At 45.4% G+C, this 20606-nt stretch overlaps 1 protein-coding gene across 2 annotated transcripts in view; it reads right to left on the reverse strand.

The window, feature by feature from the left end:
* The window catches only part of CAMLG (calcium modulating ligand), a 122109-nt gene that overhangs the window by 11168 nt on the left and 90335 nt on the right, over positions 1-20606 (reverse strand). For both annotated transcript variants that reach the window (XM_069199248.1, XM_069199249.1), the window contains exon 4: positions 14685-14750. In XM_069199248.1, the coding sequence (XP_069055349.1) occupies positions 14685-14750 (66 nt within the window). The remainder of the gene's footprint in view (positions 1-14684; positions 14751-20606) is intronic.

The raw sequence follows: 20606 nt of genomic DNA on the forward strand, positions 1-20606 counted from the left end.
AGGGAGGTCTTTGCTGTGGTTTGGTCCCTGAAGAAGCTGAGACCATACCTCTTTGGGACTCACTTCCTAGTTCAAACTGACCACAGACCTCTCAAATGGCTGATGCAAATGAAAGGTGAAAATCCTAAACTGTTGAGGTGGTCCATCTCCCTACAGGGAATGGACTTTATAGTGGAACACAGACCTGGGACTGCCCATGCCAATGCAGATGGCCTTTCCAGGTTCTTCCACTTAGAAAATGAAGACTCTCTTGGGAAAGGTTAGTCTCATCCTCTTTCGTTTGGGGGGGGGGTTGTGTAAGGAAATGCCTCCTTGGCATGGTTGCCCCCTGACTTTTTGCCTTTGCTGATGCTATGTTTACAATTGAAAGTGTGCTGAGGCCTGCTAACCAGGCCCCAGCACCAGTGTTCTTTCCCTAACCTGTACTTTTGTATCCACAATTGGCAGACCCTGGCATCCAGATAAGTCCCTTGTACTGGTACTTCTAGTACCAAGGGCCCTGATGCCAAGGAAGGTCTCTAAGGGCTGCAGCATGTCTTATGCCACCCTGGAGACCTCTCACTCAGCACAGACACACTGCTTGCCAGCTTGTGTGTGCTAGTGAGGACAAAACGAGTAAGTCGACATGGCACTCCCCTCAGGGTGCCATGCCAGCCTCTCACTGCCTATGCAGTATAGGTAAGACACCCCTCTAGCAGGCCTTACAGCCCTAAGGCAGGGTGCACTATACCATAGGTGAGGGTACCAGTGCATGAGCATGGTACCCCTACAGTGTCTAAACAAAACCTTAGACATTGTAAGTGCAGGGTAGCCATAAGAGTATATGGTCTGGGAGTCTGTCAAACACGAACTCCACAGCACCATAATGGCTACACTCAAAACTGGGAAGTTTGGTATCAAACTTCTCAGCACAATAAATGCACACTGATGCCAGTGTACATTTTATTGCAAAATACACCCCAGAGGGCACCTTAGAGGTGCCCCCTGAAACTTAACCGACTGTCTGTGTAGGCTGACTAGTTCCAGCAGCCTGCCACACCAGAGACATGTTGCTGGCCCCATGGGGAGAGTGCCTTTGTCACTCTGAGGCCAGTAACAAAGCCTGCACTGGGTGGAGATGCTAACACCTCCCCCAGGCAGGAGCTGTAACACCTGGCGGTGAGCCTCAAAGGCTCACCCCTTTGTCACAGCCCAGCAGGGCACTCCAGCTTAGTGGAGTTGCCCGCCCCCTCCGGCCACGGCCCCCACTTTTGGCGGCAAGGCTGGAGGGAACAAAGAAAGCAACAAGGAGGAGTCACTGGCCAGTCAGGACAGCCCCTAAGGTGTCCTGAGCTGAGGTGACTCTGACTTTTAGAAATCCTCCATCTTGCAGATGGAGGATTCCCCCAATAGGGTTAGGATTGTGACCCCCTCCCTTTGGGAGGAGGCACAAAGAGGGTGTACCCACCCTCAGGGCTAGTAGCCATTGGCTACTAACCCCCCAGACCTAAACACGCCCTTAAATTTAGTATTTAAGGGCTACCCTGAACCCTAGAAAATTAGATTCCTGCAACTACAAGAAGAAGGACTGCCTAGCTGAAAAACCCCTGCAGAGGAAGACCAGAAGACGACAACTGCCTTGGCTCCAGAAACTCACCGGCCTGTCTCCTGCCTTCCAAAGATCCTGCTCCAGCGACGCCTTCCAAAGGGACCAGCGACCTCGACATCCTCTGAGGACTGCCCCTGCTTCGAAAAGACAAGAAACTCCCGAGGACAGCGGACCTGCTCCAAGAAAAGCTGCAACTTTGTTTCCAGCAGCTTTAAAGAACCCTGCAAGCTCCCCGCAAGAAGCGTGAGACTTGCAACACTGCACCCGGCGACCCCGACTCGGCTGGTGGCGATCCAACACCTCAGGAGGGACCCCAGGACTACTCTAAGACTGTGAGTACAAAAACCTGTCCCCCCTGAGCCCCCACAGCGCCGCCTGCAGAGGGAATCCCGAGGCTTCCCCTGACCGCGACTCTTTGAATCCTAAGTCCCGACACCTGGGAGAGACCCTGCACCCGCAGCCCCCAGGACCTGAAGGACCGGACTTTCACTGGAGGAGTGACCCCCAGGAGTCCCTCTCCCTTGACCAAGTGGAGGTTTCCCCGAGGAACCCCCCCCTTGCCTGCCTGCAGCGCTGAAGAGATCCCTAGATCTCCCATCGACTTCCATTACAAACCCGACGCTTGTTTCTACACTGCACCCGGCCGCCCCCGCGCTGCTGAGGGTGAAATTTCTGTGTGGGCTTGTGTCCCCCCCGGTGCCCTACAAAACCCCCCTGGTCTGCCCTCCGAAGACGCGGGTACTTACCTGCAAGCAGACCGGAACCGGGGCACCCCCTTCTCTCCAGTCTAGCCTATGTGTTTTGGGCACCACTTTGAACTCTGCACCTGACCGGCCCTGAGCTGCTGGTGTTGTGACTTTGGGGTTGCTTTGAACCCCCAACGGTGGGCTACCTTGGACCAAGAACTAAGCCCTGTAAGTGTCTTACTTACCTGGTTAACCTAACATATACTTACCTCCCCTAGGAACTGTGAAAATTGCACTAAGTGTCCACTTTTAAAACAGCTATTTGTGAATAACTTGAAAAGTATACATGCAATTTTGATGATTTGAAGTTCCTAAAGTACTTACCTGCAATACCTTTCGAATGAGATATTACATGTAGAATTTGAACCTGTGGTTCTTAAAATAAACTAAGAAAAGATATTTTTCTATACAAAAACCTATTGGCTGGATTTGTCTCTGAGTGTGTGTACCTCATTTATTGTCTATGTGTATGTACCACAAATGCTTAACACTACTCCTTGGATAAGCCTACTGCTCGACCACACTACCACAAAATAGAGCATTAGTATTATCTCTTTTTACCACTATCTTACCTCTAAGGGGAACCCTTGGACTCTGTGCATGCTATTCCTTACTTTGAAATAGCACATACAGAGCCAACTTCCTACAGATCTCAAAATAAATATTCGTCTTTTTCTCCTAGTCAGAGTTCAAGTTTTTTCTTTTGCTACACAGATTTCTCTGTACGTGGATGAGTAGCCCAACCACAAAACGTATTTTTTTCATCTGCCCTTTCAAGGAGATGGAGTGCACTTATCTTGTCCGGAGTTCCATATCTCTACCTTTTATTTAATATCTATTTGGTTATTGATTCAAAGTAATTCTAAACAAACATAATAAATATTATTGAACATAAAATGCGGGGGTGCAACTCTGAAAGATAGATGTACGAGTAGAAAAAGAAACCTAGGTTGCGGAGGGTTTATTCCATAAGTGCAACACTGCCGATCCTCTCCTTGATGCTTTCTAAAAACTGGTCTAGACCTGGAGGAAATAAATGAGTGGTGTGGCCTTGCATTAACTCATCTAATTGCAATAAGCTAATGGGGAGGCCTATGTAATCTTCCATTGTTATCTGAGCCAAGGTGTAGATCCCCCCCCATACCTTGAGATCAAAGTGGCTGCACCCATCTAACGTGGTGGAAGCACCCATCTAACTAGGGGGAAGCGAAGACAGGGGTGAGATTCCAGCAAGTGCTGGGATTACAGGTACCAGGGAGAGGTGCTCAAAGGAAGAAAATACAGTGGTCTTCGGTGAAGATCTCTTGATCACAGGCTCTGTGAGAGGTGGCAGTGGTGACAGTGGTGCAGTTAAGCAGAAGGCCTGTTTCTATGCAAACTCTGAGGGAGGAAATATAATTTCAAGACATGTCTATGTCACAGGTGTCTGATCTCAGAAATACACTGTGACGGAGAGCAAAAACGTTTTGTGAGAAAAACAGGTTGGACTATCTGACGCGAATGCCTACATGGCTAGAAGAACAAGTTACTTACCGTCGGTAACGCTTTTTCTGGTGAATACACTAGCTACCTGTGGATTCCTCACCTTATGAATTCTCCCATGCGCCGGTATCCGATGGAAAATCTTCTTCCCAGCTCTCCACGTCGATGAGGACGTCACAATTGCACAGCTCCACACGACTCCTTCGGACGTCACCGTGCCAATAAGAGGTCCTTGCCGGCATCAGTTTCACCCATTTTTTACGTGCCTTTGAGGCGAACAGGTGAAAACCGTCCTCACAATAGCTCCAATGAATACATTTATACATAAAACCACAATGATGCAATAGAATCAAAACCATTATTTATATATACACATAATTACCAAAATCTATATACAGTTGTAAAACAAACATCTTAGTGTAACCAGACAGGCAACAGGGAGGCGGTTGGGACTGTGAGGAATCCACAGGTCGCTAGTGTATCCACCAGAAAAAGCGTTACCAAAGGTAAGTAACTTGTTCTTCTGATGGATACAACCACCTGTGGATTCCTCACCTTATGAATAGAGTCCCAAAGCAGTACCGCACTCAGAGGTGGGTGCCTGACTGGCTACACCAAGAAATCCTGGAATACAGATCGTGCAAAATTGCCGTCCCTCCTAACCTCGGAGTCCAAGCAGTAATGATTTGCGAATGTGTGGAGGGACGCCCAAGTTGCTGCCTTGCAAATATCCATCACCGGAACCCCCCTCACCAATCTGGAGATCGTTCTTTTATGGACCACTCTCCGCTTCCTCTGTCCAATATACCCCACGAATAGCTGGTCCTCCAGGCGAAAGTCTTTCGTCCTCTCAATATAAAAACTGAGAGCCCTTTTAGGGTCCAAATGGTGGAGCCTCTCTTTCTCCTTCGAGGGGTGAGGAGGAGGGTAGAAAGATGGAAGGGTAATGGTCTGCCCCATATGAAAATGAGTGACAACTTTTGGTAGGAAACCCGCCCTGGTTTTCAGCACCACTTTATCAGGAAAGAATAAAGTAAAGGGGGGGTTTAACAGAAAGAGCCTGAAGCTCCCCCACACGCCTAGCCGAGGTTATAGCTATCAGAAAAAACGTCTTAAGAACTAGAAACCTTAGCAGGCAAGAATGCATGGGTGCGAACGGTGACCCCATTAAAAAAAGTTAAAATGAGATTCAGATCCCACTGAGGCATATGAAAAGGAGTGGGAGAAAACCTATTAATTAAACCTTTGAAGAACCTAATAATAATAGGCGATTTAAACAAGGAGGGCTGATCCGGGAGGCAAAGAAGGGCTGACAGAGCTGCCAAATAGCCCTTAACAGTAGCAACTGCACAAGCCTTCTGTGCTAAAGCTAAAGCAAACAACAGAACATCGGAGAGGAGGGCCCTTAAAGGATCAATTTGCTTCTCTCCACACCAAGCCACGAATTTCGCCCACCTACCGGCATAAACAGTCTTAGTGGAGTGTCGCCTGGCAGATAGAATAATATCCACTACCTCTGGTGGGAGAGAGAAAGAACTCAAGTTGCCCTGTTTAATCTCCAGGCATGAAGGTGCAGGCTCTGTAGTTGGGGGTGTAGAACCTACACCTGCGACTGTGAGAGGAGGTCTGCCCTGAGAGGGAGATGGAGCGGAGGGCACAGCGAGAGTTGGAGAAGGTCTGTGTACCACACCCTTCTTGGCCGATCCGGGGCTATTAAAATGACCTGAGCACGATCTTGGCGAATCTTCCTCAGAACTTGAGGAATCAAGGGTATGGGGGCAATGCGTAAAGCAACTGGTTGCACCAAGAGATCTGAAACGCATCCCCCAAAGCTCCTTGCACCTGATACTGGAGGCTGCAGAATGACGGGCAGTGCGTGTTCTCCTGAGTGGCAAACAGATCTATCCTTGGAAAACCCCATATCTTAAAGATATACAGGACCAGATCCGGATGGAGACTCGTGATCAGCCGAAAAATGCCGACAGAGTGTCCACACGTACGTCGAGCACTCCGGCCAGATTAGTTACCAAGCAAATCCGATGGTCCCGAAGCCAGGACCAGAGTCGCAGAGCTTCTCTGCAGAGAAGGTACGACCCCAGTCCTCCCTGTTTGTTTATATATCGCATCGCGGTGGCCCCCAGAGGCGGCAGGGAGAACGGCCTTCCATGAGAAAGGTTGCCGTCCACAGCCCACCATCGAAGATCCGCTGCAGCGTCTCTTGAGATCGTTATTGACTCCTCAAGATCCCCTTTGTGTTGAAACCACTGCTTGCGGAGGCACCATTGGAGAGCCCTTATGTGCCAACATGCATGAGTGACAAACAGAATGCAAGAAGCGAACAGACCGTGCAGGCATAGGACCTTGAGTACTGGAACAACCGCTCCATTTTGAAAAATTGGAATCAACGCCTGGATGTCCTGAATCCGCTGAGGCGGAGGGTAGGCTCGATTCAATGTTGTATCCAGTACTGCCCCCATGAACAGGAGTCGCTGAGAAGGCTCCAGGTGAGACTTGGGTATGCTTATCGTAAAACCCAGACTGAACAACAACTGAGTTGTCATCTGCAAGTGATGCAACACGAGCCCTGGAGACTTGGCTTTGATCAACCAATCGTCCAGGTAAGGGAACACCGATATCCCCTTCCTTCTGAGACTTGCTGCAACCACTGCCATCACCTTCGTGAAGACTCAAGGTGCTGAGGTAAGACCAAATGGAAGGACCGCAAACTGGTAGTGTTGCAACCCCACCACAAACCAGATACTTCCTGTGCGACTTGAGTATAGGGATATGAAAGTAAGCATCCTGCAAGTTGACAGACACCATCCAATCCTCTCTGTTCAACGCCAGAAGTACCTGTGCTAGAGTCAGCATCTGGAATTTTTCCTGTTTGAGGAACCAATTCAAACTCCTCAGGTCTAGGATTGGTCTCAAACATCCGTCCTTCTTGGGAATCAGGAAGTATCTTGAATAACAACCCTGACCCCTTTCCTGCTCTGGAACCAACTCCACTGCACCTTTTGACAACAGGATTTGAACCTCCTGCTGCAACAACAGGAGATGGTCTTCTGAACAAAACAAGGGACGGGGAGGGATGTGAAGGGGAAACTCCTGAAAAGGGAGAGGAGCATATCCTTTCCTCAGAATGTTCAGAACCCAGGAGTCTGATGTAATTTAGACGTAATCTTCCCCCTACAGGAGAAGTGTGGTTGAAAATGGGCAGAAAACTAGGGCTGCATCCCTTGTTGTTGTCCTCCAGAGGAAGAGGATGATGCAGGGTGCTGCTGGGTGGCCACTCTTGTCCGAACCCTCCCCCACCCTCTAAAGGACCTATAAGGGAGGCTGGTAGGCTGTTGGACTGGGGTCTCCCACTGTAAACGGCTCAATGCCCAAACCCCCTGAACCTCTGAAAGGACCAGAAAGGGGTAGTAGTGGACTCCTGCAGATCCAAAGACTTTGGTGTGGACCGACTGTCTTTAAAGCGCTCTAAGGCAGAGTCAGCTTTATCACCAAAACGTTTTTCCCCATCAAAGGGCAAGTCGAAGAGAGCAGTCTGTACATCAGAGGAAAAGCCAGAGGACCTCAACCATGCATGCCTCATGGTAGCAATAGAGGTACCCATCGCCCTGGCCACTGAGTCTGTAGAATCCAGACCAGACTGGATTATCTGTTTTGCTGCAGCCTGATCATCCGACAGGAGTTCTCCAAATTGCCCCGGCACCTCCTGCGGCAGGTCCGGAACCATAACTCTATCTGAATCCATCAGGGCGTGCACGTATCTGCCCAGAACACAGGTGGCATTTGCTGCCTTGAGGGCCATATTGCAAGATGAAAAAGTTTTCTTCGCAGACCGCTTCATCCTTTTGGATTCCCCGTCCAACAGAATCACAGGGAAGGAGCCTGGTGCAGACCGCGTGGAACAAGAGGCCTAAACAATCAAACTCTCCGGGGTAGGATGTTTTGATAAGAATCCTGAATCCCCAGGCACCACTCTGTACCTCCTTGCCACAGATCTAGTGACAGCAGGTGACGACACAGGCTTCCTCTATAGTTCTAAGACAGGCTCCGTAAGAGCATCATTAAAACGGCAGCAATGGATCCGCCGGAGTAGAAGAAGGGTGAAGGACCTCAGTCAAGATATTTGTTTTGACCTCTGCAGCAGGCACCAAAAGATCCCTAAAATTCGCCGCTTTCCTAATCACAGTGTGGAAAGAGGCCGCCTTCTCCGTAAACTCCCCTGGTGAAGAAAGGTCCCATTCCGGGGAAGTGTCTAGCCCACTGGCCGAATCCAGCCCTCGATATTCCCCCAAAGGCTCCACAATCTCCCCTTCTTCCAACAACTGCCTCTGGTATTCTTCTTCCTCCAAAAGTCTCAAAGCCTTTCTACGTGACCTCAGCCTGGCTTCTAACCTTGGCATCGACATAGAATTAGCCGACATCGATAACACCGGCTTCAGAACTGAAAGGCGCGGAACAGGAGAAGGCTGACTTTGGCCTAATCCAGAGCCATCCGGTGCCAGAGCGGATCCCATCAGCGCTGTAGACACCTGAGGCTCCATCATCAGCGTCGACTGAAGAGGTGATGAGATCGGCGCCGTAGGTCTAGAAGGCGATGTCATCTGAACCGCAGGTCCCCGAGGCGACGTCATCGGCGCTGAACCGGCACCCTCAGCTGGATAGACAGGCATAAACAGCGCAGCCTTATAAGGAATCGGGGAGCCCAACGACAATGCTAAAGGACCCGTGGGACCAGCCGGTGCACCAGCAGGGGCCATAGCATTGAACATAGAAAACATGGCATTTAAAAATGCTGCCGGATCCGCTCCAGGAGACGGGAAGGCAGGATACCGCTGGTCTCCATGTTGCACCTGCTCTTGCTGAGCATTCGAATCCTGTGCCACAGGTGAAAATCGAGGACCCTCTGGAGGTGCGACTACGTCGAAGACAGACGGCGCTAGAGAAGCATGAGGGCTCTGAGGTTGTGGAGTCACAGTGGGACTAACCTCCCACGTCACACAGCGCCGTTGAGATGGAGACCTGGACCTTGAACGGCTCCGAGCCAAGTGACGCAGAGTCATGACCACTTCGCCTCTTGTGTTTCTTCGACGAAGTGTGAGAAGAGGACCTGTGATGACTCTTATGTCCTTTCTTCGCCTTGCCCAAAAGGAGGTTAGCCTCCCTCTCTTTCAGAGCCCTAGGATTCATGCTCTGGCAGGATACACACTCCTTGATGTCATGCTCGGAACTCAAACACCAAAGGCAATCATCATGAGGGTCAGTAACCGACATGCGACCCCTGCATTCTCAACATGGCTTAAATCCAGACTTTCTGGGAGGAGACATTGTAACCAGAAACAAGATTGTAACCAGAAAGAAGATGGAACACCTTCAACAGTAGCGAGACCTAGGAGAAAACCGTTCGCGTCGAAGGCACGGAAAAAAGGGAACTGACGTCAGCACGCCGGCGAGGACCTCTTATTGGCACGGTGACATCAGACGGAGTTGCGTGGAGCAGCGCAATTGTGACGTCCTCGTCGAGAGCTGGGAAGAAGATTTTCAGTTGGATGCTGGCGCATGGGAGAATTCATAAGGTGAGAAATTCACAGGTAGTTGTATCCATCAGAATTGCACAAGCATGTGAATCTTCATATGGATCATCCTGCACAAATTATTAAAATATCAGTACACCTCTATACACAAATATTAAATGTCTGGAAGAATGTACCAATGACTAAAACACATGAAAGAGCTGAAAAGGATGAAATCACTTGGAATTCGTTAAGTTGGCTTCCTTGCGATGAACACCCCAAAGATGCACATAAATTCTGCAGCACTAGGCATACCGTCAAGATCGGAATGATACTGGATTAAAGGACGGTCCAATAAAGTTCCTGCCCCATGTTTACATACTTGTGATCAACTAAATTCACATCTGCCTAAAAAATAATTGATTTGGAACAACAGAGCAAGAGGAGTAAGAAAATAATTTTGAATGTACATTCTTAAAAAAAAAAAAAAAAAGCATAAAGACATTCTTCCAAAGAAAGAATAACTTTTGGATGGGAAACTAAGAATCTGAAGTATATTTACCGGCATAAACCATTTTTTAAAGAAAGGGTGCCACTAGAGAGCTTGCACAATCAAAATACCATATTCCACTAAGAAGGGGAGAGGCCATAAGCATAGATTAAAGTAAAGCCTAAGAATTTAGGCAAATACTAAACAAAACATAGGCGAAAATATGGCAAAGGGGAAGGCAGTCCTCTGGGTCTACCCAAAATGGAGGACAGGTGCTTAATCTGATGTACCGAAGGTGTACCATGCACATCAATTAATCTCCCCATGTCTATTAAATGAAGCAACTTTGTGCAATGTAACTGGTGATCTTCTAAAGTGTTTCAATGCCACTGCATTGGGGAAGTTTGTGCTATATCGACACAAGTGGCAGGCAACAAACAAGGGGGTGGGAAGAACAATGCCAAAAAGCACCTCAATGTAAGTGCGATCAGAAGAACAACAACTATAACAAAAATATATATTTAAATCATTACATGATCCATTCTCCATCAAAGGGACCTAGTGACCCCAAGAGAAAGTAAATACAGACACACTGATCAATGGGAAGCAAGGAAACACGAATGATGATGAAGCCAACCAATGGTAAGCAATGGGCAGGCACTCCTCCCCCCCTCCCCCCTTTTCATTTCTTAAAAACTTTTTTTTAAGAAACAGATTGTCGCCAATCGACAGCTCATGCTCGCTGCCTGTAGGCAAGATCTAAAAAGGAAAATGACTATGCCAGATGCAGTAATGTCCAGCCCAGTAGTATAATAAAAGTGTACTCTAACACATACTCCAATGTTTTGGCTAAGTGTTTTGCAAAACTAGCACCATGTGTCTGGTGCTTTATTTGTATAAACAAATACAGGGGCCCAAAGTTTACAGAATGCAGAGTCTGTTGGTGGGGTATTCACAGCAATCAATCAATCAATGATTTGTAAAGTGCGGCAAATCACCCATGAGAGTCTCAAGGCGCTGGAGTTGCTGCTTGCTTTGTGGTGATCTGTTCATTTGAACAGCCGGGTCTTGAAACCTTTCCTGAACTGCTGGAGCAATAGGGTAGTCCTGAAGTGCAGGTGAAGGTAATTCCAGATGGTAGCTAAATTGGAGAAGGAGCATTGTCCACTATAACTTCCACGGATCCGGGGGGTGTCTGCGAAGAAGAGGGAGGCAGATTAGAGGAGCCTGTTTGGTTGTGGTTGGTATAAGGTCAAGAATTTGTTAAAGTAAGCTTGTCATTCGTTGTGCATGCATTTCTACGAGTAAATTAACATCTTGAACTGACATCTGTTCTGGAACGGGAGCCAGTGTAGCATCTTGAGGTGGGGTGTGATGTGGGATCGTCTGGGGAGATAGAGGATGATTCTGGCTGCTGAGTTTTGTATTGTCTGTAGTCTCTTCAGAAGGCATGTGGTGATTCCTAACTAGATTATGTCACCATAATTCAGCTTGCTGGTGACAAGGATCTGCGGGACGGTCCTTTTGGCGTTGACCAGAAGTCATTTTAAGATCTTGCGGAGCATGTGTAGGGTGTGGAAGCAGACGGATGAGACCACGTTTAACTGTTTCTTCATGGAAAGCTTGAAGACCAAGATGATGGCATGGTTGCAGATGTGGTCTGTTGTGGCGGGAGATGGGCCGAGTTCAGCTGGCCACCACGCATTGTTCCATGGGGAGATGCTGTTCCCAAAGATGAGGACTTCCTACTTGTCTTTTATCCCGTTGGCGACATTCATCTTACACCTGTAGAAATTAGCTCTGCTGGTGAAGGGGTCTTCAGACAGTGAGAAGATGAACTGGGTGTTGTCGACGTAGGAGATGATGTAGAGTCCGTGAGATCTGACAGTGCAGCTGGGGGCGGGGGTTATGTACATGCTGAAGAGCTTGGGGCTAAGCAATGATCCTTGGGGACACTGCAGATGATCTTTTTGGGTTTCGAGATGAACAGTGTGAGACCGATTCTCTGGGTTTTTCCGGAGGGAAGAGGCGATCTATTTGAGGGAGACTCTCTTGATTCTGATGTGGTGGAGTCTGTTAATCAAAATGTGATGGGATAGGGTGTTGAAGGTGATTGACAGGTCCAGGAGAATGAGGGCTGCCATTTCACTGTAGTCCACGAGGGTCCTGATGTCATCGGTGGCTGACATCAGGGCTGTCTTGGTGCTGCATTACAGACGCAGCATAGACAGAAAAACCCTTTTAATGAAATAAATGCATGGTCACTCAAACTTACTAATTGATGTAACACTACTAATAAATGTGCACGTCGTCTTCACTGACTGTACTACTAATCAGGGTTTCTGTACTTGACAATTCGCCACCGATTAGGATTTGCCAGATTTGCTTAATGGTCAATGCCAGCATAGAATCCAGCCTGTTAATTCATTCAGTGAAAGCACTGCTTGCATTTGCAATACCTGTTATTTAACGTTTCAAAATCAACAATAAAGCACAATGAACAATCCAACCTGTATTGGAAGACAGCAGGTTATTAATAACAGGAATAGAATATTTGTATCTTTTGCATTTTTAACAATCCTGGTAGTTACAATCTGAATCACTCTTAGAAAGTGAATAAACAGTATATGGGCAGAGCATTGTTTAAAAAAAACAAAAACACACCACCACCACCACAACTGGTATTGCAGTACTAACAATTGTGTAACTGTCCAAAAGCTTTCACTGAGAGAGAAAAGGGTTGAAGGTATCTAGTTCTGTAGCTATGACTGCTATCTAGCGATCCACCCACAATATGGAGTCAAGTATCTTGCCTAATGTTTTATTCTGTAAGTTTTGAACTTGGTCATCAGCAATACAAGAATTAATTTGTTTGCAGTGTAGTTCTACAGCTCTGCTATATGTCATACATTTGTCTGTCTCTCTTTTTTTCTTTTTACAGTTCTATACTGTAAAATGATGAATCCTTGAAATGTAGTTGTCAGTATTTAAAACAATTGTCATCCAACATCTCTCGCATAGTACATACTATACCAAAATCCTTTTGAAATAACTCTCTCAAAAGACACCAGGACGTTGATATAAGGATTGTGGGCTTTGCAGGCTTGTCAGGGGTTATGAATCAGTAAGTAAATGTTGAAATATAACCGCTGAACAAATTCTGACCTCTGGTTATAGCTCATTCTGTCTTTAGACTCATGCCTCCCTGAAATTCAGTGCATGGCAGCTTTAGCACCACTTCCACACATTTGTGATCAGACTGAACGTCTATTAAGCTCTTTTTGGCATCAAGAGGTTGTAACATCCTATGTTAAACAATTTTAAGAAAGATCTCTAAATACTTTGGCAGTGAATTTTGGCAGTTACCTAACCATCAGATCTTCTCTATAAATATGTAGAAAAAATTCCTGGAAGGAGAATATGGTAGCTTTGTTCACTCTTAAAGCTGATGTAATTGATACTCCAATGCCCTACTGGAAGCAGATCTTTCCATAGCTGCACATTTTGTTCCAAAGTGCTGTATGAAATATGTAGTCTTGGCTAACAAGTATGGGTGGGCTCTTCTACTCACTCCAAATTTCGCTCTATTGCAAACTGCATCCATAATGATGTAATCTATAGACTTGATTTCAAGCCTTGCGTGTTCTTGGAGCTATGAGAGAATCTCCTTAGGTTTACCAAGGTTTGGATTATATAGGTCTAGTAAACAAAAATGTAGAATAAACTTCCATCTCTTCTGAGTGTTCTAGTAGAAGTAGCTACTTATGGGTCTTAAAACTTTCATGCAGTCTTTGACTAGCCGCAAAAGTCAGAATACAGATTTTCAACATCAAGCTGTTAAGCCCTGGGGAGTATTGGTCAAAATGGATCACTCCCTTCAGTCTTTAACTCCTTCACTATGTTTCCCTCTTCCTCTTACCTGAAGCCCAGATGGTGTTAAGCAAAGGGGTGATAAAGTATAGAGAAATTCCCCATGCCAAAATCTTGAAACACAATTCTCCCTCCCCCATCATGACCAATTGTGTTACATAGATGAGAAGTCTGACCTTTAGATGTTTTCTGAAGTTCCAAAGGGATCTATTTGAGGCTTGAGGCTTTGCTCTATCTTGGATTGTGCCTTTGGGTTTCCTCTTTCTCCAATTTGCGGGAAGCCTACTTGTCCTGGTCACAATTTTTCGTCATCACTTGTTTTCAGGCACCACTAATTAATCTCTTGAATGTACTATACTGATCATATTTTGAATTATGTAGAGTTTGTCTATTCTTTCTTCTATGGAATCACCATGAACTCTCCACATCCAAGACAAGAGAATAAGGGAACACTCTTAACATGACCGAATAGTGGCATTAAGCCTTAAATAAATTGTACGCCTATTAAAATAAAACCCCAATCCTTAGTTAAACAGAGAAGGTTTCAAGGCCTTTTGATGAAAACTACTGGGCTCCTATCTTTTTACAACAGGAATTTTAATTTCATAAGTGGCACCAGGGTAGAGCACTGAATGTAAACATATGATAGCTCCTAGAAAGTGAATTAAATTCACATAGTAGGGGAGTTCTGCAGTCTTCCCAAATGCCACTGACTGAAGTGTGCATACTCCATGATAAGTTACAGTTCAGGTTCAATATCTACAATATTCTGGGATTTTCAGACTTCAGTTGCAAATATTGAAGATGTTAAACAACCCTGTCTACTAACTGACAAACGCCTCCTCTGTAAAGATACTTCCAGCTTCTGCCTTTTAAGAGAGTCTTTAGAAAAATTTCCCATGATGGAGAACCACAATTCTCTTACTCTTTTTGGTTATGTGTTACAATTGGAAGAATGATTTTAAATACACGATCAATCCTACCTTTGGAAAATACTTTGACAATCCCATGAACGCCAGTTGTAGAGTTAAAAATGGAGCAAAAATAGACTGTGAAGAAAGGAAAAAGGTTTATGAATGAAACAGAAATGCTAACTCAACATTTATAAATATAAAATAGCATCCAGTACTTTCAAAGTCAAGGACCAGTTTTAAAAGTAAGCAATAGCATAACAGTTAGTTGCAATTTATTCAGCAAATCAATTCCAGGGACATTAGAATATGCCCAGTATTTCATGAAAGTCAAATGTTGGCAACATGTCTTAAAATATTTATCTCATGCTATACAGAGCCCCTAGCTGAAATAAAAAAATAAATTAAAAAAAAGCACTAAACTATGCTCAGGAACTACTAAACCTTTTTCCGGTCATTCACAAAGTCTATAAGTCATAACCCTCAAAGTTGTCAATGACATGGGCTCTGCTAGAAAAAAAATACACCAATCTCCAAAATAGGAAAATCCCTAGCACATGGAAGCTAGAGGTCAAAAGGAAAGTGAGAAAAATGTTTTACAAAAAATCCATAAAATTAAAGACAAGTTAACCAAGAAACAGTACAAGGAAAAAATGCTCATTGCCAGGAAATGCTATGTTAAAAAATAAAAACATACATAAAACACAGTCATCACCCTCAATGTCAAGCCAACAAAGAGTGAAAACTAAATGGCTAGGCAATGTATTTTTTGGTATCTTGCTAACCAACTCACCACCCTCAGCCCAACCAGCCAAACAAGCTGTGTGGTTATAGTACAGCACAGAAACCATCTGGAAAAGTTTAAATGATGCTCTCTACTAGACTAGTGAATGTCGGTCTTCCTGTCTTTGTTAGCTGTAATGTTTTTGACCCAACAGCCCACTGGAATTGTATTTCACATATTGTAAACTTGAAAAGGCTTTTATGTGGAGGATCTGAGCCAGTTCTCTTCATTCCTTACCAACAGACATCAGCTGGTAAGGCATAAGGACACAGCCTTTTGTTATGTGGCGCTCTTTAGGTTTCCAAGCTTGTGTAATGAAATGCTCTCTTTAGGTTCCAACACTTTCTCTGCTGCTGTTGAACTTATAAATGGAATCATGGAGGTCTGTCTTGGTGAATGCATATGTTTTTGCTCACTGCTAAGCAGAGGACACTCAACTATATTTAAATAGTACCAAACAAAAACATTCATCACTCAAAACAAGTTTAGCAAAAACAGAATCCTGTATGGCTCAATCTTCTGAGATTTCAATCCACTAAATTGGAAACTGATTTTATTATTGTAATCTTCAAAACTGGCAATCCACCTATTCATGTGCGGACCAAATCTTTACGATGTTACAATTCAAAACATACATACCCACCTCGGTCTAAATGTATAATTTTAAATCAAACATTCATGTAATCCAGGTTTCTGCTTTATTCCCTAAATAAAATTAAATGGCAGAATCACTGAAAAAAGACTAAAGGGACGTTATAGGAAGATGAAAAAGTCAGTTAAAACCTAACATTTTAATCTCTAAAAACCACTGAAATGCTCTAGCCATAGTTAACAGAAGTAACTATAACTCGTGCCATCGCCATGCACAGTGTTGTCATCACGGATGTTATTTCAGATGTCAGCTGTGATGTTATCAATTGTGTCATAGAACATGTCATGAGTGATATATTATGGCATTGCATGACAAGAGTGCAAGTTAAAGTTACTTCAGTGAACTCCAAGTGGTGAATTTCAGTTTTTTTTTGTTTAAAATGTTACGATTGAAATGACATTTTCACCTGACTATAGCATCACTTTAACCTTTTGTTTTTTTAATGAATTCGACTTTTTTTATTTATTTTTTTAAATGCAAAGTAAGACATTACTACCAAACCTAAATATACTGAAGTAACGGGTATCATTTTAAATAAGGCAGACAAACTGGCTTTGTCAAAGGATCAGAACACCAAAATATAAAAGATTATATTGGCGTTAAGGAGTCAGCACATCAACCTGTATAAAGAACGCCTTTTGGCTATGTCAAATAGTCATCTCAAAAGTTTCTTAATAATCAGAAAATGTCAGCGCCTGAGATGTCATGCCTCTGGGGTGACCATCTGGAAAGCGGGAATCCCAACTCTACTTGTTAAACCCAGCTAGTCATGCAGGGCCCTGATGAGAGGGGCAGACTGCCAACCAAGGATCAGATTCCTCGCACCCCTTGAGTGCCCATCTTTAAGGGTCCTCATACAAATGACTTGCTTTGAATGGCAAACATGAGGTTGAAGTAGTTGCCAAAGAAAAAGTACTATGGAATTCCACTACAACTATTCCCCCCAGCCCCCTTTGGTTTAATCTACGCATAGTTGTGCCTTTGCACTGTTTTTTATTTCTTCATATGGAAAATCACTCTTAATGATGCCCCCAACCGCTACACCACCATTAAGTAAGAAGGTGTTACATTGCCTTTGCCACTGCAGAAAGGGACTTACTCCTGCCTTTTACAAGAGTAAATCTGGGCCTGAAACCACATGCAAAAGGTATGCAAAGGTCCACAGAATTAAGAGGTTCGTGGCCCACCCAGAAACATCACCATTTTGCTTCGATCCATAATTTTATGTTGGTTAAAATTCACTATGCTGACTAAATATTAACCTTGGCAGCTATACTTGACAATAGTGAAATTCTCATTTTTTTAAACCATGATGTGGAATTTATGACTGCAATTTGCCTTTTTATTTATTCATATTTTTATACAGAAAAAGCAGGACCTTGCTGAACCACATTCGTTTAGCTACACCACAACACCCATCATTTAATAACTCTTCAATGGTGATGGATTAACTGTGGCAGCCACTCTAAAGTTGTGTTATGGAGACAGGTTAGCATGCTCACAGCACAAAGGTTTCCAGTTTTTACTATCAGCGGTCATATCACTGGACATCATTGGGTGTAACATTTAAAAAAAACAAAATAGTGCCAAATTCCTGATTGCAGTACCACAGCTGATCCTACAAGTAATAGTAATTTAATTTGACTGTAGATTAATTTATTATTGCCCTTAACCAGAGTTCTCCTAATAAAGCTCCCGGGTCGGATGGGGTGCCCTTTGACATTTTTAAATGTAGAGTTGGTTTTTAGGCTATTTTACTGATCATTGTATTAACATAGCTATAGCTGGACTCCCTCCTTCCTGCTCAAGCTCCATAATTGTTCCAGTCTTTAAAAAAGGGTGTTGCACTGATGAACAAGTTACTTACCTTCGGTAACGCATTATCTGGTTGAGACTCAATCTAGCTGCAGATTCCTTACTATAGAATTTCCTAGCGTCACCTTAGAATCCAGAATTTTTTGCTGAGAAGTACTCAGTGCGCACCACCGGGTGGGGTGGTGTTCAGCTCTGCGTGGTGCCAGCATTGTCGTTGGAACAGTCTGTGACGTCATGGTCGCCTATAAAGGCATCACCCTGGCACGCATACTTCAGCTCTTTTACCAACAAACTTCCACACCACAAGCGCAGAGTCTTGGATAGAACCTGTGCAAAAACTAGGACCCTGAAAGGGATAAACCCTAACCCTCTTTAGACATATCGGCAGCTAGATTCTCTACCAGATAATGCATTACTGAAGGTAAGTAACTTGTCCATCTGATGGAGACGTCTAGTGGCAGATTCCTTACCTTAGAATAGATACCCAAGCCATAACCTCCTCAGCGGTGGGCTGAGGATAATTCTCCTTTACACTAAAAAGTCCTGTAGGACCGAACAGGCAAAGTGTCCGTCTCGCCAGACCTGATTATTCAGGCAGCAGTGTTTTGCAAATGTGTACAAGGATGCCCACACTCCTGCCTGACAGATATCAAGGACTGGAACACCTTGTGCTAGCAGATATCTAGGTAGCAGCCTTGCCCCTGGTGGAATGAGCCCTCAAGCCCCCAGGAGGCTGCTTCTTGGCCAGTGCGTAGCAGATTTTATTGTTGAGAACGACCCAGAGCGAAATGGTTAATTTCTGCACTACCTGACCCTTCTTTGCTTCCATGTACCCAACAAAGAGTTGGTCATCCACTTGGATCTCTTTAGTGCCGTTAACGTAGAACGACAATGCTCTTTTTGGGTCCAGTCCGTGGAGTCGCTACTCTTCCTTAGATGGATGAGGTGGAGCAAAGAAGGTGGGCAGGGTGATGTTCTGATCCCGATGAAATGGGGTCACCACCTAGGGGAGGAAAGAGGCACGAGTTTTGAGTACCACCATGTCTGGGAACATAGTGAGATATGGTGGCTTAGATGAAAGAGCCTGCATTTCACTCACCCTCTTGGCAGATGTTAATGCCACTAAGAAGGCTGTCTTGATGGGGAGCAGCCGAAGTGGACAGTTGTGTAAAGGATCGAAGGGAGCACACATAAGAAATGTGAGGACAAGATTTAAGTCATAACAAAGGGCATAGGGGAAAACATATGTACAAGCTCTTTGAGGAATGTATGTTCAATGGGAGATTTGAACAGTGAAGGCTGATCAGGCAGCCTAAGGAATGCCGATAAGGCGGTAAGATAGCCCCTGAGAGTACCCAAGGCAGAACTCTGCTGGGCAAGGAATAGTACAAAAGAGAAGGATATCAGAAAGAGAAGCAGAAAGAGGATCAATGGATCTTTCTGCACAATAATAAACAAAACCTTTCCAACTGCAGGCATATACCATTTTAGTGGAGGGGCGCCTGGCTGCCAAAATAACTTTACAGACTTCGAGAGGAAGGTCAAAAGCCGTCAACTACCGCCGCTCAATCTCCACGCACGAAGGCGCAGAGTTGACAGGTTCAGGTGGAGAACCTTCCCCTGCTGCTGAAACAGAAGATCCTCCTGATCGGAGGATCTCCGTTCAAAAGCTCGGGATACCAGACTCTCCGTGCCCAGTCCGGAGCCACTAGGATTACATGGGCCCGGTCGTTCTTGATCTTCTAGAGAACTCTGGGCAGAAGCGGTATCGACGGAATGGCATACAGGAGGCCTGAATTCCACTATCGACAAAAAGCGTTGCTGAGCGATTGCCGCCTTGGAAACTCCAGCGCGCAATACTGCTGACATTGCGCGTTCTCTGCGGAGGCAAACGGATCTAACCAAGGCTCTCCCACTGCTGAAACAGTCCTTGCTCCATCTCCGAGTGGAGACACCATTCGTTATCCGCTAGGCACCGACAGCTTAGTTCGTCCGCCCTGGCGTTCAGAGAACCTGCCAGGTGCTGAATCACCAGGGTTATGCCCTGCTGTTTCAGCCATGTCCAGAGACGCAGGGCCTCTTGACAAAGGGTCCGCGACCTCACACTGCCCTGCTTGTTACAGTACCACATTGCTGTAGTGTTGTCCTTGAACACCTGCACCATCTTCCCTTTTACAACAGGAAGAAATGCTTTCAATGCTAGTCAGATTGCCCGGAGCTCCAATAAGTTGATATGGAATCCGGATTCTCCACCTCTCCCAGATAGCCATCCCATCCTTGTCACTACTGTGAGATCTGGATGGGGAAGGGAGAGGAGTCTGCCTCGGACCCAATCGCAGTTCACTAACCGCCACTGCAGGCCTTTTGCAGTTCCCTCAGAGATCTGAACCGTGTTGGTGAGATTCCCCTGATGCTGTGCCCACTGGAACTTCAGGTCCCACTACAGAGCCCTGATATGCCATCTGGCATGTGTGACTAACAGGATGGAGGAGGCCATTAGGCCCAGCAGCCTCAGAGTCGGTCTCACCGAAATTCAGGATAGAAGCCGAAACATCGGTATAATAACCTGACTATCCTGCACTTGCTGCTTGGGAGGATAAGCACGAAACTGCACTGTGTCCAGAATAGCCCCGATGAAAGGGAGCTTCTGAGAGGGAGTCAGGTGTGACTTTGGCACACTTATAGTGAACCTCAGCGAATGAAGGTTTACCATAGTCTGAAGGTGGGTGACAAGAGCCTGAGG

Source organism: Pleurodeles waltl, chromosome 7, assembly GCF_031143425.1.
Source record: "Pleurodeles waltl isolate 20211129_DDA chromosome 7, aPleWal1.hap1.20221129, whole genome shotgun sequence".
In the NCBI taxonomy this organism is placed as follows: Eukaryota; Metazoa; Chordata; class Amphibia; order Caudata; family Salamandridae; genus Pleurodeles; species Pleurodeles waltl.